Here is an 18,120-nt window from a genome sequence, read left to right as displayed (position 1 = left end):
GCTGACTCGTACCTGAAACAGCTGAACTTAAACAAACAAACAAAAAAACTAACTATATTTCAAGTTGACAGTATCCATTTAAACAACTTAAAATCCTAACTGTGACACAGTTTTATGCAAGGTTAGCAAAAGCTACTTAAAAGAAAACCATTTCAGTAAAGAGCATTGCAAACACTCACCAGGAGAAACTGGAGTCATATTCCTACTAGAGGTATGGTCTTCACTCATATTGTTAAATTCTGTAGATAAGTCACTCTGAAACAATAATTGTTTTTGCCATTTACAAAAAAAATTGATTATAATTGAGAATTATAATCAAATAGTGAACATATGCATATCTATGTACAGTACTGACCACACTTTTCTAGCATTTGGAAGTAGCTTTATGTGATTACTCCTATGAGTAAAGCATGCAAAATTTACCCTTTATATTAGTATACCCCTTTATGTCATAAAAAATGGTCATTTCATTAAAGCATTTTGTCTTTTGAAATACCAACTTTGCTGTAAAATCTGAGCCCAAAAGTTTCACAGTGGAATGCCTAACAATCCAGGTGTGATTGATCAGACAGAGTGGTGTTTATTAAAACACTGTGCATCAACAGCTCTGAATGACTGATTACAGGTGGCAGCAAGTGCTCTGCTCCTCTGACTCTCTGGTAGCTGATTGGAGGTCTATTGCTGGATTTGATTGTATAAAATTTGTTTTTCTCATCATTTGTATCATGAGCCATGTGGGTATTTTAGCTAAAATTTTCAAACTTGATTATCTAAAATTAGACATTGTCAATATTAATCCTATATTTTCTTCTTCAGGATTAATTTGCTAAGAAAATAAAAAGTTAGTTTTAGAGTTTTTCCTTGACCATCAAAAGTTATTGTTTTTCCTTTCAGAAACATGAACTTATGTTTGTCTATTTTAGACCCGGATCTTGCAAGCTAATCGATGCAGATGGATGCCCCCACCCTTGTGAAAACCCTCTGGGACTAGAACTGTTTTCATTTCAATAATGCACCATATGAATTTATGGAGTAGGGTGTGTGCACATGTAAAATGTACATTCTAAGAGCCACATATATTCTAATACGAAAACTTCATTAAACAACATTATTTTGGTTACAAGTCAAGAACTCAAAAGTTAGCAAGTGCCAGATTTACTGCTGTCAATGCAACCTTAATTCTGCCTGCTAGCATCCATCTTGTACACTAAAGATGTAGGGGTCCTGTAGAAAAATAGCATATGATCATGTAATTGAAGTCTGTATCATAAAGTGAACGTACAAGGAGCAGAATTAAGGTTGCAGTGCCAACTTTTAATCTAGATTTTTGTATGTAATTTCCTAGTTTGATTTAAAGGAAAAGTATAACCCCACCCCCAAGAAAAACATGCCCCCCACCATTGTGAGTGATCAGCAAGGTTTGAACTCTGAACATTCAGTACTACAACACAGAAATCTACCACTTGAGCTACTGGGCTAACTACATTAACTAGCAGCAGAAGGCTATTACCCTGAGGGGGCGGGGTGAGGGTCCCAAGTTCTGCATGGGCTGTCTTTCCTACCCCCTCCCAGGGCATTTGGGGGTGGGCAAACAGTAATTACTGCCCTCAAAGTTGGGAGAAGTTTGGACTGGCTTCCTCTCCCCAATCCCTTCCATTGCAGCTGCCTTGAGAGCTTACAGGTATTCTCAGTGCAATGTGTGTTGCCGCTGATTTGACGATGGCATGGGCCTGATCTTAAAAATGTTCACATTATTTTGAGATTTCAAAGCTTCTCAAAAGACAGTTTCAAGAACCAGATCCTACTGTACTGAAAAATAAGCAACCATGGTGCACACAAACGAAAATCAAACTTGTTTTTGTGTACTCCTGCTCTTACAACAATAGTTTAGGCTAAAAAGAAACAATCTGGTTAGAAGTTTTCAAAAACGGTACTACTGTTAAAATATTTAAGTGGCAAATAAATATCAGGCTAGTCTAATCCACAGTACAGTGCAAAATAATGAATATTTATCTATATTTATCTATTGTTTTAACTGGGTTTAGTGGTATTGAAAAGTTCCAGATTAGAAGGCATTTATCAAGCCACAGAACGGATACAGCTGGGCTAGTTGAGGGCCAGCTTTTTCACACTGTTTCCACCACAATGTGCCTCAACAAGTGACCTGTGAAAGACAGGGCAATTCTCTTTATGCTCATCCAATCCTTGGCTTCCTGAGAGCGCTAGCAAGGGTAACAAACTGTTAACAATGGCTGTGCAATTTGGACAGACACTGAGAAATAAGACCAAATTCATCCACAATGACTGATTAATAGACATCGGATGGTATCACATTTCAGTCACTACTGACCTGAGACAAATTCAGACATGATCTAGAATTGAAAAGCTCCATATTCATCCTTTGAGCCATTGAATTTTCTTTTACATTTTATTAAGTGAGCATCTTGAAACACCATGGAGAGATGGCAGTTTTCCTCATTTATCCCCCACCCAATCTCTTTTAGATAAACAATGCGTTTTCAATAAATGTATAATGAGAACCATATTATATGTTTATAACACCAAGGACATCTACAACTTTCTACAACCAAACAAAATAGTGTGACTGACAACATTCTAACACTTCTGCAAGACACTGCATCATCAGTTAAGTATTTTTTTGCAAAGATTTTCAACTTTTGGACAGCTTTTCACAATAACTGAAGTATTTTGAGGACTGTAATTTACAGCATTACAGGAAGATCCTGAACACATATTCACAAATATACTGTGCTGTGAAAACTAGCATTAGATGTATATAAACTTTTTCAATATGTTTATTTTTATAAACACACCCACACACCCTACCTCTCAAAAGCTTTTAAAGTTAAAAAAAAAAATACATTCCTTTGAGGAAAAATGCTGATTTGCTGTGGCATGTTAAACATACCCAGTATAGTGACGTCACTAAATCTCATGTGCATTTAGAAAGTTTACCTGATGTCACCAACAAGGAGTGAAAGAATTGGAGAAATGCCAACCACTAAATCAGAAATCAATAAGATGATGATCAATTAGAAACTTGCCCAATGAATGAAGCAAGTTTCCCACAGTACTGAGTAAACCATCTGCTGAATTCTCATTCTTAATTTTGCATCTAGTTTCTAGATGCTGTGCCTGAAGATATGAAATAGTGCATTTTTCTACAATCAGAAATGAAGATGTCTAGTGTGAAACCAGATAATGCTAAACAGAATGAAAGTCTAACCTTTTCAAGAAGTTCTTGTAAAAAGATTCTCTATTTTCAAAATATGATATACCTTGCCTTGGGAAATTAAATAGTATCCAGCTTCATCAATGGTACTTTGGCTGTCTCATATAAATTATTACAGTAACAGGGAGAAAATCCAACTGGGTATGATGAGACAGAGTAAGAGAAAAACCACGTGCCACTAAGCAGGCTGATTTTTTTCATAACACAATAGCAACCACTCAAACTGTAATTGCATTCCTTCAGTAAATGTATTAGTACCACATACTCACACAGTGGCTATCATTGATAAACTGCAGAGCTATTTCTGTAGTTCCCTCAGGGTCTGCAGGCTCCTTCTGGGAAACTCCATTACAATGCACAGTGCTGTTCCACAAGTCCTGAAGAAATAGCTGTGCACTTTTCAGTAATAAGCCACTAACTTTTTTTTGGATGAGAGGGAAACAGGGGGCCCCGGAAGGGGGAGAGAGCGCAATTGGGAAAGAGGAGGAATAGCGGGCTCATGAGGAAATTGAGGTTTCTGCCTTGTTTAAAATTTTGTCATGTGATCATGGCAACACATCACCTTACAAATAGTAGATATTCTAATTGCTAAATATTAGTATAGATCAGAGTAGACAAAATGTTTTTTTTTAATCAAAACCATTTTAAAATTTAAATTAAATACATTTTTCTTTTTAAAAATAAACCTATTGACAATGAAATTTGAAATTACGAAAACCTACATCAGGCTTAACCTTACTAAAGTCTATTTAAATCATTTAAATTGAATGAAAAGGTAGTATTTAAGCAGCATGTGTTTGTTGCTGAAGTTGTCAAGAAAGTCAAGCCACTGAAGTGGTGCGAGTCACCAGGAACCATTTAATATGTTGAAATGCTAACCTAGCTTTTGACAGCAGTAATCTCTTCTGTAAGTACAGAAAGAGCACTCTTTCCATTTCAATTTATTCAACAATTTCAGTTTAATCACTAGGTCATTAGAAGTAAGTTGAAGAAGAAGAAACTCTTTGCTTTTCTCTTCCAATGTACAAATAAAAACAAGGTGTGAGGATGAGATCTACTAGCTCTAAAATCTTGAAGGACACAGTGACCAGAATCTCTGGATATGTCTATACACAATTAAACACCTATGGCTGGGCCGGGTCAGCTGACTCAACCTCGCAGGGCTCAGACTACGGAACTATAAAACTGCTGCATAGACACTGGGGGTCAGGCTGGGGGCCGAGTGGTAAGATCCTTGCCCCAGACCCAGCCTCCAGCCCGAGCCCGGACATCTATGCAGCAATTCTACAGGCCCATAAACCAAGTCCCGCAAGCCCAAGTAAACAGACCCTGCCCTGCAGCTGTGGCATGGGTCTTTTATTACAGTGTAGACGTACTCTACGAGTCTATGAAACAATCAGATATACCATAGATAATAGATATAGATAACTATAGATAATACGTCTGCTAAATCCCCACTCTGTCACTTTGAGTGCAGAAGGTAGGAACCTGCAAGGATTCTAAAAATTAATACATGCGACTCCAGGCTTGCATTAAACTCCCACGGTTACAGCTTTTCTCTGACCTTGGCTCGGTAAAAGCCACCACCACTAAATGCAAAAAAAAAACAACTACCAAAAAACAACCCTATGAACCCAGGAAGGAGCACTTGGGAATTCCTCCCTGTGGGATACCCTCAAGCCCTTCCTCTCCCCCAAAAGAGCTGAGAAAGAAAACAAAGGAAATTAGCTGTGGCTACCAGCTAATCAAACAACATGCACAAACCTCTTAGGACACCAAAAATCCAATCCTGATTCTTAAAAAAAGGTAAATTTTATTTAAAACAAAAAGGAAAAAAAATACATCTGGAACTTAGGCTTTTTGCTAGATCTTAAAAGAAACAATTACAAAAATTAAGCACCCAAAATAGTTTTCTTGGGGGTTCAGCTTAAAGGGTACAAGCAAACAAAAGCATCTGGGGTTAGCACAGAGGAAATCCACAAGCCAAAAAACAAAACAACCCTAATTGCATCTATTTAAACATGCTCTGTTCAATAATTTCTTCTAGGTATGGAAGATGAATTTTTATGTCTGGTTCAAGCCTTACACAGCATTCCTGCTGCCCTCTGTTCCCCTCTTTCCCGGAGGGGCACAACACACAAAGAAAGGGAAGGTCAGGTCCGTCCCGTCCCGTCCCACCCCCCCCTTTTAAAAAGTTCTAGCCCTCCCATTGACTCTTTTGGTCAGGTGCCCACTCCTTTTCCTTTACCTGAGGAACTCTGTTAACCCTTTACAGGTAAAGTAAGTTGAGAACAGCCATCAAGAGGGATCTTATAGCTAACTGGCTGGCTGGGTGTCCATAAAAGCAAACTACCCCCACCCTTCATTTATCACAATGTCCTTTGTTTCACAATTCAGTTTTAAATGCAAAACAGGTTTTGATAAAAAAAAATTTACTTTTTTTCTGAAGTACTTCTTTTCTAGCAAACAAATTTTGAATGCTGTTTTAGTATATTTTGAATTGCATTACAATTTTCATCTACATGTATCTTGATGCAAATCACAAGTAAAAAAATTAATCTTGTAGAAAAGAATTGCCTCATTCACCATTTTCTAACAAAGTAGTAAAAATTAAGAATTTGAATAAATGTATGTCAAGCTTTATAATTGCTTAAATGTGCATAGATACAGTGTATTTCCCTGTTTAGCAAAAGTACTACTAGGCTACACAGTGTAAAGGCTACACAGTAGAACATCAGAGTTACGAACCCCCTCGAGAAATGTTCACAACTCTGAACAAAACGTTATGGTTGTTCTTTCAAAAGTTTACAACTGAATATTGACTTAATACAGCTTTGAAACCTTACTATGCAGAAGAAAAATGCTGCTTTTAACCATCTTAATTTAAATGAAACAAGCACAGAAATAATTTCCTTACCTTGTCAATATTTTTTTAAACTGTCCTTTTTTTTGTTGTTTACGTTTAGCACATTACTGTACTGTATTTGCTTTTTTGTGGGGTGGGGTGTCTCTGCTGCTGCCTGATTGTGTACTTCTGGTTCCAAGTGAGGGGTGTGGTTGACTGGTCAGTTCGTAACTCTGATGTTCGTAACTCTAAGGTTCTACATACTTAGGTACAAAACAACATATTTTGATGGTTATACCAACCAATAAGAATCATCCTTTCTTTAGGCAAATAGCATACAAATGCTAAATATGATTAAAACCTCCAATTTAAAATCAATCCACCCTGCTACAGATTCTACCTCCCTAATAAAATAGAAGCTTTATGGTAAAAATATACCTTTTTTGACTGCAACATCAGTTCTGTTTCAAGGAGCAAGACCCGGCTTAGGAGATTATTCCAGTCCTTCTCATCTATAATCACCTTCCCTTGAAGTCTCTCTTCTAAAATATGTAGTTTATCTTCCATCCAACTTAGCTTATGAAGTTTTTCTTGGCAATCAGCAAGCTGGCTCTTTAGCAGCTCCATTTGACTATGATCTTCTGTGGCCTTGAAATAAGGACAATAATAGATTTTACTTTCTCTAATTTTAGGCATAAATACAATTGGACAGACGTGATATAGACTTGTGCAGAAGTGTTGACCTAGCGGGGAAGAAAAACTGTTCATGTCAACCATTGTGATGAGTCACAGTATGAATGCTTTTACCTTCAGAAATTGCTGTGAACTGCTTTATGCAAAAAGTTTGCATATTAGAGACACTTGCCAGAAACCAGCCAGCTGACTCTGAAGTTGTGGGGCAACTGGGGGTGCTTTATACTGAAATAATAATCAAGACAAGACCAACCAATATGACTATTCCCACAGGTTTGTTGTACCTCTTCTCCTCTTAACAAGTAGTACAATTGTACTACCAATGTTCTTTACACATGTATTATATGCTTATAGATCAAGTTTAATTTTGAGAAAAATCAAAAAAGATGTTTGGAAGCCACTTAGGCTATCATACCAAACTCTACATTTTAAAATTCAAATTCTTACTTGTTCACACACAACTTCCAAAACATCATCAGATACACAGGATTCTTCTTCGCTATCTCCATCTACTGGAATGGCGGTCTCATAGACATGCACATTAACTTCATTATCTGGGTGACGTTCCACTTGAGGTTTCTTTGTATGTAAAAACAATAATCCACATGTACGATTTATTACAACAAAAACATTCTTGACAACTAAATGTACAATGTTCTGCATTTAATTATTTTGCTTTTATCGATACACCCAAGTGGCCAGCACATCCCTTGGCCTGCACCATTTCCCGCAGCCCCCATTGGCCTGGAACTGCTATCGGCCGAACGTGTGGACGCTGCAGGTAAACAAACCTGACGGGCTGTGACAAAGGTTGCCGATCCCTATTTTAAACTGTTAAAACAAAAACAAAGTGATCCTTGATAATCTTTTCAGAATCATATGGCTCATCACCACTATTGCCTCCCACATATTTAAAGTCAGAAACATCTCTCCTTTTCCTCTAGAAAAATAGCTTGATTAGGTGGTTTTGTTTATTTTTTTTTCCCCTAGGTAGACTTACTGAGGAAAAGCCAAGTCAAAAGATGAGTTTTACATTTCTTTCTGAGCACAGCAAGGTCTCTTACTTCTCACAAGAGTTCCATTGTGTAAGCCCTACTCCTCTGAATGTTCTGACTTCAAAGGCTCACAAGTCTCTCACTCTACTGCTTAAGAATTTTATTGTTCCAACGGAACTTAGAAGTCATGGGAAGTCACAGTTGTGGAGGGAAGGGCACGCTCACTGGTAGCTAGGTCCAGGCTCATGAAGGGGACACAGACCTTGAACTGTACTCTAATCAGTGGGAAGCCAGTGGAAAAAGCAGAACACCAAAGTGACGTGCTCATGGTAATGTGCACTGCTAAGCAAATGAACTTTTGCATTTTATATCAGTTGAACTTTTTCAGGCTGCGTGGCTTCATTACAAGGTACAAGTTACAATAATCGAGTGTGGAAGTCACATACATATCATAAAAAGAAAAGGAGTACTTGTGGCACCTTGTGGCATTTGTTAGTCTCTAAGGTGCCACAAGTACTCCTTTTCTTTTTGCGAATACAGACTAACACGGCTGCTACTCTGAAACCTGTCATTATACATATCATAGAAACATATGGCTGGAAGGGAACTTGAGGTGTCATTCATGTACTACCTGCACTTCAGCCTGTTTTAAGAAATCTCTCAGGGTATGTCTATAGCGCAATTTAAAGCCAGGTGGTACGAGCAGCTGGCTCGTACCACCTGGCTCAGGTTTGCAGGGATTGGGCCAAGGGGCTGTTTAGTTGCAGTGTAGATATTTGGGCTCAGGCTGGAACCCAGGCTCTAGAATCCTACAAGGTGGGAGAGTCCCAGAGCTCAGTCTGCTGCCCAAGCCCAAATGTCTACACCATAATTAAACAGTCCATTGGCCAGAGACCCAGTCAGCTACAGGTGTCTAATTGCAGTGTACACATTCCCTTGATGGCTTCCTATTGGTGACAGGATAATAAAGGGAAGAATCATGTGCACTGTGGGACTCCAGAGGTGATGGCTTTGGAAGTGGAAGAGCAGGTGTCCATGATGACCTTCTGATTTCAGCACGATAAGAATCTGAGCCATTTTAGAGTACTTCCATTTTCCCCTGAAATCTCTTGGAGACTGGACAGGTGTACTGGGTGATCAATAGTATCAAGTGTCACAAGAAATTTAGCAAAATGAATAGGAATCAATTTCTCTTGTCTATGATAGAAGACCTACTCCTGTCCATAGCAATAAGCTCTTTTCCTGTATTATGCACTGGCCAAAAGCTGAAATGAAAAGGACCCAGAACACTGGCAGCTGAAAGGTAGATCTGGAGACTTCTCTGCTAGCTTCTCAATTAGCATGCTTTAAAAAGGGAGGTAACTAATGGTCAACGGTTTGCAGAGTTGCAATCATCAATCAATGGTTTCTTCAATGCTAGTTGATTAATGCATATTTTAGTGCGGCTGATAGATTCCTCTCTTCAAAGCAGATGTGGATTATCTGTCCATAGGAGTCCCACATGTTCCCCATTCTACTTTATCATCCAGAAAGGGTATGGCCAGGTGGTAAATCACACCAGAAGCAGGTAATCTTTGTGACAGGGACAGATTTTAACAGCTAGTGGTGCTATGTTCTGGCATTGAGCAGAGACTGTCTGGATTTACTAAGCAATTACAGTTCTGTAAAGTTCTGCAGGGTGTAACTTTGCTGCCTCTATGGCAAAGAATAAGAGTAAAAGCTCTTTGCCTCCCTCAGTAGCAGAGGCTAGTAGATCAAACATACAGTACTGAGAAATGAGAAATGTGTTATGAAGAGACATTTTCAGATTTTGGCAGAATATCAAAAAGTATTTCTGATGACAGATTATTGTAGCATTACCTACGGTCAGATTGGAAAGAGTTCAGACTACATTCACAGCCCAAGTTCTTCCCACCATCAATAGATTATGTTTATGCCTCTCCTTTCTTGCAATTTGATCACCAATAGAACAGTTAAATTATAATGATACTTTAAATACCATCATTAGACTTCAGTGTGAACTGAAGCAGAGCACATTTCTCAGAGCCACTCTTTACATCTGTTTCCATCTTGTTTTTACACTTATCTTCACAACTGAAGTTTTTGTTTTTGTTTATTTTAAGTGAAAGCTTACATTCTAGGAAGGTACTGGCTTGCTGAACAACTGCAGATCAGCCCTAATCTGATTTGTTAATATCACCAGTGTCAAAGAACTTTAAACTGTATACATAAAAAAGCAAACAATTTTCTATTTCATACCTGCTGAGAAATCGCAGTCCTGCAAACAGGAACAGCAAGAAGTTTCTCACAATTTGCCTGTGACTCAGATTTTAAAGACCTGTTTTTTTTTCTTGTTTGAGATTTGGCCTTCAAAATAAACAAAAAACCCACATTAGCAGTCATTTTCCCCCTGAAATAAACTGTTAAAAATTATCACTATATGATCCGATTGTATATCATACATATGAAACACATTTAGATTTTTTCATGATAAAATGTTGACCAAAAATAGAAAAAAATATAAAATTAAGAATGCTAATAGTGGATAAATCAAACACCTGAAAATGAATCTAATGTACAAACCACATTTTGCACATATGAAGCTGAGTCTAGCCTGATCATGGATATAAAAGAAAAAAATATTTGTAAGGTATTTAACACTGAATTTTTTAAAAAAAAAATGTAGAAAAATATATCCTTATAGCAATAAGGGTCACAAGTTACAAATGCATAGAATAGAACTTCTTAACGCTAGTGTTACATGCAATGATTATCTATATCAGGAGTGGCCAAACTTACTGATCCTCCAAGCCACATGTGATAATCTTCAGAAGTTCAAGAGCCGGGCGTGCCTGCCAGGGTTCAGAGCTTCAGCCCTACAGGGCTCCTGCTCTGCAGCAGTGTGGTGGGGCTAAGGAATTCTGCTCTGTGGGAGGCAGGTGCCTCCTGTGGGGCTGAAGCCCCGAGACCCTTCCTTCCCCATTGGGCAGAAGCCCCGAGCTCTTCCTGTCCCCCCCAGTCTGGTAGGCAGAGAATGGGACCGGGGGGCAATGGAGGGCTCCGCGAGCTGCACTTTGGCCACCACTATCTATATCCTACAAATTCGTAGGAGAGAGGAGCAAGTTTCAAATTTCTTTTCTGAAAGGAACTTGCCCATACACCCAGTATCAAATGATATGTTAGATTTCTTACTTGCCCTAATACTAAATCAATATATATTAAGATCTATATATAAATAAGACCCAAAATGTGTATTGTGAAATCCAACTAAAACTCACATACAAGCAGTAAGAATATATAGCCACACAATTTGTTGCAAATGCTTGGACTTAAAAGTTTGTTTTCGAACACTGTACTGTTAGTGTCACATTTTTCAGAAAATTAAAAAAAAAAAAAAAAAAAAAATCCCCACTCCAAACGAGCAAATGTTCAATTTTTGTTCCTATCTACCTTAACAGTTGTTCCAGAAGTACAATGAACTGTTTTGCAATGGTATTCTCACTACATCCAGAAGCGTAACAGAGTACATGAAACTTATTGTTAATAGGCATGAATTTGTTTATCTTTGCTTGAAATTTTCTATGTTCACTACAAAATGTTAATATGTCTATGTCAGTGGTTCTGAAACTGGATCGCAACCCCATTTTAATGGGTTGCCAAGGCTGGCGTTAGACTTGCTGGAGCCCGAGTCCCACTATGTGGGGCTGAAGCCAAAATCTGAGGGCTTCAACCCTGGGTGATGGGGCTCAGGTTACAGGGCTCCTGCCACCCTTTGGCTGAAGCCCTTTGGCTATGTTCCCCCCTACACACACACAGGATGGCGGGGTTTGAGCGGGCTCAGACTTTGGTCCCCCCTCCTGGGGTCGTATAGTAATTTTTCTTGTCAGAAGGGGGTCACAGTGCAATGAAGTTTGAGAATCCATATTGGGAGAGTACATACTGAATTTGTAAGGGGATGGACTCCGATTTACAGTTTTCCTCCCTATTCTAACTTCAGTGATCATTATCATAGTTCTTTTTCTAGTTAAAGCAACATTTGAACTGAAATATGTTACAAAATATAGTTAATCTTTTTCTCAAAAACTGTAAATCATATCTGAAGTATCACCTGCTCAGTCACCCTGCTCAGTACCTTATTCATATTACTTAATTCCTTATGCTTTTTCATCACAGCACTGATAATGTCACAAACAATCTGTATTTTCCTTTCTGCAAAGCCACACTGGAGAAACTGCTGTTTTGTTAAAACTGGTTTGTATTGAAACTGATCTCGAAGTAGCTGCAAGAGAGTAAAACTTAATTAGTTTCCCAAACCTCTGTATATTCTCTGTTCTGTAGAAACTATATTTTTGCACAATTGCCCCTTTTGCCCCCTTTGCTTTTACCAGTGAATCTTTTCACATGTTGGTCTTTGTATATTCTAAGCTGCCCCCATAATTGGAACTCCCATCATATGCCAATCTAACAGGCACTCTTAAATCAAATCACTCCTTAAAAAACAAAAGCAAATACAAATACCAAACATAATACATGTCTAAATAACTAAGCAAGTTTGGAAGAAAGTTTTGGAGAGTTCCAGAAATAAGAATGCACAGTAAAAACAGTTTTATTTGTTTCAGCTCTAGAGAGAGAGAATCATAAAATCATAGAAGTGAAGGCCTGGAAGGGACCTCAATTAGTCACCAAATCCAGCCCCCTGCACTGAGGCAGAACCAAGTAAACCTAGACCATCCATGACAGGTGTTTGTCTGGCTTGTTTTAAAAAATTTCCAATTACGGGGATTCTACAACCTCCCATACAAACCTATTATAGCGCTTAAATCCCCTTATAATTAGAAAATGTACAGAATCATAGATACGAAGTGTAGTGTTATGTAGTGAAGTGCATTGCTATAACAAAAAAGCAGAATTTCACAAAACACCTTAAAAAATCTGACAAAAGGATTTTTGTGAACCTCTTTGGATTAAATATAAAGCTCTGCAAAAGTCAAATATTTTTATTCTTAATCTATTGATATCAGTATGATGTTTATTTCAACAATAACTGACACTTACAGGAATATGAGAATTGAAACCATATTTTTACTTAATGTTAAAATGGGCAGCACATCTCTACCCAGCTAAAAACCTACATTTGAGTATTTTCCCCTCACAACAAAAGACCCCCAGCCCCCCACCCCCCAAAAAAGCAAAAATACCCAACAACAAAAAAACAACCCACACCTTTGTAAAGTGTCTTAACTAAGATGGCACCACACACCTACTTTTAACCCAGGTATACGACATATTTATAGGGTAATTTAAGGATAATTACACTCTGTACCAGTGAAAAACCTATACTGCAGTCTGTATATAACAAGCAGAAATCCCTGTAAATTTTCATATTTATGTTTAAAACATGATGACTTAAAATTTGGAAGGTTTAAAACTATAAAGAAATTTTCAAAAAAATAACTTGACAAATTAGTCTATTCAATTCCATGAGGGGGAAAAAAAACTCTTGTAAAAACAGCTGATAGTTTGATTCAGTTTGAATCAAGATCTAAAGGTTAGAAATCTTGGATATTCATTAATAGAACATTATGAACACAAACTTGATGGGAAGATTTTTGTGTACAATCTTTAGATTAAACTGAAACACACATTAACAAACCAGCTAGCAACAAATTACATTACAATATTTATTACCTAACCATATAAGACAAAGTTAAAATTAATAACTGCTGTTCAGATTTTATTTCAATTTTAAAAGAATAAAAATATAAAAAGAGGATGCATTTACAGGCTTAACAGCCTAGCTCTCAGGGTACATGTACACTGCAGCTGAAAGCATGTTTTCAGGTAGACCGATACTTGCTAGCTCTGCTCAAGCAAGCATCCTAAAAATAGCAGTGTGGCTGCAGCAGCAGCATGGGCAGCAATAGGGCTAGCCACCCAAGTACTGATACTTTTAGTGTGCTAACCTACTGTCTACCTGAAGAAGGAAGTACGGTCCCAGCTGCAGTGAAGAGACACCCTCAGTTAGTAACACCAGAAGCATTAAGCAGTCAATCAGAAAAGAACTGGCCAGGCACCTATAAAAAAGCTCCTTTTCATCCCTTCATAATGTAAGGAGTATACCCTCAACACACTCCAAAAGCCAGAGGAAAGCCCATAGGATTACCCAAAATCAAACTATTTTGGACCAAGGTGAGGGAGCAACTTCCAGAGCCATGGAGCCCACACACAACGTCTCACACACAACCCCCCATCTTTTTATAAGTTGAAATCCCACTTGTGCACCACAGCTGACTGCAACCGTGGCAGTATGCCACTGGGAAAAAAGGGATCCCCAAGATATGCAGATTGCAGGCCATTTAGGACTTTAGAGATCATAGCCAACACCTTAAACTAACTGGAGACCAGACAGACAGCACAGATCTCAATGAACTGGTGTCACATGCTCCTAATGAGATGTTCTGCTCAATAATGACCCACTATTGTGTTCTGCACCAGTTTCAGCCTGCAAACTCTTTTAAGGTGTAGCACCAAGTACAGTCTATTGCAAAAGTCTAATCTTACAGTAACAGATGTGGGTAACAGTGGCAAGGTCTGTCTTCAAAAGGAGAATTCATAACCTCTTAGTCAGAACCAGATTGTAATAAGTTGACTGGTTTAGTACTATAGAATCACCTCACTGCAACCATGGGGAGGGAGGGTGTCCAAAATCATCCATAGTTGCAAACCAAGTTAGCTCATGGCAGACACTCTTTCAAGCAAGGAAACCAATATTACATCCATCCTCTCCTCCAATTGCTTCCTGCAGCCAACATCATCTTCTCATTCTTGTCTGTGCTGAGCTTTAGCCAGCTCACTTTCATTTAATTAGCATGTAAGAGTGAAATGTGTTTTTATATATGAAATAGCAACTCTTAAATATTCCTTATGTTATTGTAACCTATGGTGCACATTTTTTCCTACACAATGTATTCTCTAACCCATACTTCCCTCCAGCCACAGAGTTTGGCATTATTCCCTCTACTCAATACTCACCATGAGGATTGATATAAAACAACTTTAAGTAGCAAATTGTAATTTCTCCAATTATTATAAACTAGATCAACAGTAAAATAATCGGGATATGATGCAAGTAATTCTTAGATTTTTAAATCTAATGTATCTTTAATATTAAGATTGTACAGAATTTCTAATTCTCTTGATGAGATTACTGGGGAAGTATCAAAAAGATCAAATTTTCATGTAGCTTAGTTATAGACACCAGTGTGAAAGGTACATCATAAGAACAACTCAAGAACAGTTGTTTGCAAAATGAACACTTAGAATTGGTTTTAATTTCCTCAGTGGCAATAAGACACACACTCAGTCAACTTTAGGCAGCATAATACATTGCACAATGAATGTTTCAGGTAAGCTTACATATCTACAGTCTGTTGATTTAAGATGTCATTTAATAGAAAAATATTTCACAGTATTTGCTAATAACTTGACACTGGCTAGGCTTCTGATATGTTGATACCACAGCTTCTCATTCTGACCACTACTGTCTCATTTTTTCCCCTGTATTCTATCAATCTGCCTGTACCTATTTGTTGTCGCTTGTCTTACACTTTGGTGTAAGCTCTTTGGGGCAGGGATTGTCTTTTTGTTCTCTGTCTGTACAGGATCCAGCACAATGAGTCCTAGTCCATGACTGGCGGGCTTAGCAACTACAATAATACAAACAATAATAGTATCAGCTAAAGAGTAAAGTTGAGCTAATATCAACCTTCACTGTTTTCATTAAGTTATAAATCAAAATTTGGACCTGCCACATACAGGTCATGGCTCTTCTGAAATCTTGACTCTAGACACCAAGCAAAAGACACATTGAATATGCTTTACAAATCAACACAGCTAAGTTTAGACAAACCTCTTGTGCAGGAGTTACCAAATGATTGTGTCACCAATATTTCCATTTCCAAAATTATTCTATTAGCCAGCAGAGACGCATATTAAATGTTTGGCCATGTAAGTATCAGGTCATACTTAAAAACTGCTTTTCTTGTTCAATGAACATAAAGTTAGATACCTTATAGATAGCTTCAATAAAACGCAAATCGCTTTTAGCCGTGAGCTCTACATCAGATTCCACCAAAAGTTCTGCTATGTAAGTTGAGAAGGATGTGAAGGAATAACTGATGATGGGTAAAAACGCAGCTGCATCACCCTTTACAAAACTGCTGGGGAAAAAAAGGAGAAGTATTTTGCACAGTAAATGGAAGTAAATACTCAACAATCAGTATAAACCAGTGGTGTCAAACATACAACCTGTAAGGTATATCTGTGTGGCCCACAAGATGTATCTAAACTGTGTCGAAGCTCAGCTTCCTTCCCCCACCCCACCCTTTTTTTTTTTTCTTTTTTTCTTTTTAAGTAAGTTTCTAGCTCTCTTGGCTTCAGAGATAAAAACATGGTTCATGTTTAGAAGGTCACCTGATTCAGTGAAGTTTGCCTGAGTCTGAAGACAGCCTGAAATTGACTCTCACTCCTCTCTCCCTATGAATCATACTGGAGTTTCAACTCTAAAATGATACAATGATACTTCACTGTCAACATTAAAGTATTTTATATTGAGCATTTTAGCAGATGAAATGCAGAAATAGGAGGGAGTGAAGCACACTGGGTCTGAAACTGGAAGTTGCTGAACAGAAGGAAATGCAGAGAAAACCGAGGGCTCACAAAGACGGAGAAGAGGAAGGATGGGAAAGAAAAGAAACAAAGGGCAGAAATAACAGTGGCCCAAATGGGAGCAGATCTTGTCACTGGGAAGTAAATGTGACAATAATGCACTGAACAAAATAGCCAAACGTTTAGTTACAAACTAATGGCCACATCATTGTCTTGATTCCTCTACAAACTTCCTAGGGAATCAGCAGGCATTTTACTATGCACTGTGGGGAGCATATAATCCTAAATTTATATCCCATAAGTAATTGAATATGAAGTTTAATGCGCTCCTCTATATGAAATAGAGCCCTGGTATAAACAAAATTTTAATAGAGAGAGTGAGATTTTTACTACTTCTGGAAAAGACAATTCCTGAAAAGAATAGATCTAAAAAACTCTCAAAGTTATAAAATGGACATTCAAGGCACATATTATGCAATTTATTTCATAAGCCACACTAATTCCTCATAGAAAAAGACACTCATATATGGTGTTCGAAGACCAGTGTTTAGTAGAGTGTAAATTACCACTTTTACCTGACCTTGAATACGGACACTTTTACCCAATTTAATTGCTTTTTCAGTACCTATTCCCATTTTCCACCAAACCAATCCAAATATGCAACACACACACAAAGAACTGGTGTTGAGCTTGTTGGGACAAAGTATAGATTTTAAATTAAACAAAACTATTCTGAGCTATGGTCCATGATTTTACTGCCACACTTTATAAACTGACACAATGAACAGTGAAAACCTCTTGTGCAAACAGATTTTGTGTAGAAATCTAGACCTACCATTTAAATACTGGAAAAGAAAAGAAAGACGGTACTCAGAAACTGAAATATAGTCCTTCACCTTTACCTAAATTCAGCCTTTGTATCTGTGATTATTATTGTAATAAGTATTTTATAGTGTCTCTGAATATTTTTATTTTTGTTTTGTGTCTTTATATCATTCCAGTTCTTTGGTGCTAATCCAATGAAGCCAGATTTCCACCCAGACTGAAAACACTTTGCCCTGATTCTCACTGATGTGTATCCTTTGCTGTTACCTTCTATCTGGATTACACTTCAGATAATAGGGGTCTGGTAAATTTTTCAAGCTCTGCTTAACACCCGTAATTAAACTGCATTTTGTTATTCAGTTCTTATATTTTTTGCAGCTTCAGCAAACCACAAAGACTAGAGGCAGATACACAGACATCTTATAGTCTCTCTCTCTCTCGTTTGAGTCCTTTTGTGGATGAGCAGGAGGCCAAAGGCAATGAATTAATGAAGCCCTATTATCAGCATTGTGTAACTGGAATACCCTCCTACCTGAAATTAAAGAAAGTTACTATTGCAGCGACAAAGACAAAAGCAGAATGCAATAATGGAATATCATAGTGAGACTAACATGAATTGCCTTCAGTTTCATTAAAGAATTACTGTAATCAAGAATTCTACTACTCGCAATACCCAAAACACGGTTATGTGGGCAACAAAAGTGTTTCAAAAAGGACTATTCCTTCATCAATACATTAAAGGCCAGTCTTATTGAAGTCATATGCACTCAGCCTGAAAACTGATGGAATTTAAGACTTTTCAGAAGGGATTATGGCCACAAAGAGGCATAAACACTTGCAAA

General features: G+C 37.8%; 1 protein-coding gene across 7 annotated transcripts in view; it reads right to left on the bottom strand.

Moving 5' to 3' along the window:
• CEP44 (centrosomal protein 44) overlaps nt 1-18,120 on the bottom strand; it is a 49,086-nt gene that overhangs the window by 15,463 nt on the left and 15,503 nt on the right. For 2 of the 7 annotated variants that reach the window (XM_084627551.1, XM_084627555.1), the window contains exons 3-8: nt 15,855-16,005; nt 11,895-12,065; nt 10,046-10,153; nt 7,239-7,370; nt 6,537-6,746; nt 180-255 (exon numbers count right to left, since the gene is read on the bottom strand). In XM_084627551.1, the coding sequence (XP_084483677.1) occupies nt 180-255; nt 6,537-6,746; nt 7,239-7,370; nt 10,046-10,153; nt 11,895-12,065; nt 15,855-16,005 (848 nt within the window). The remainder of the gene's footprint in view (nt 1-179; nt 256-6,536; nt 6,747-7,238; nt 7,371-10,045; nt 10,154-11,894; nt 12,066-15,854; nt 16,006-18,120) is intronic. The other 5 variants (XM_084627553.1, XM_084627556.1, XM_084627554.1 and 2 more) reach the window with 3 other exon arrangements.

This window comes from Lepidochelys olivacea (genome assembly GCF_965140295.1).
Source record: "Lepidochelys olivacea isolate rLepOli2 genome assembly, chromosome: 4".
In the NCBI taxonomy this organism is placed as follows: domain Eukaryota; kingdom Metazoa; phylum Chordata; order Testudines; family Cheloniidae; genus Lepidochelys; species Lepidochelys olivacea.
This window is presented reverse-complemented; position numbering and strand designations above follow the sequence as displayed.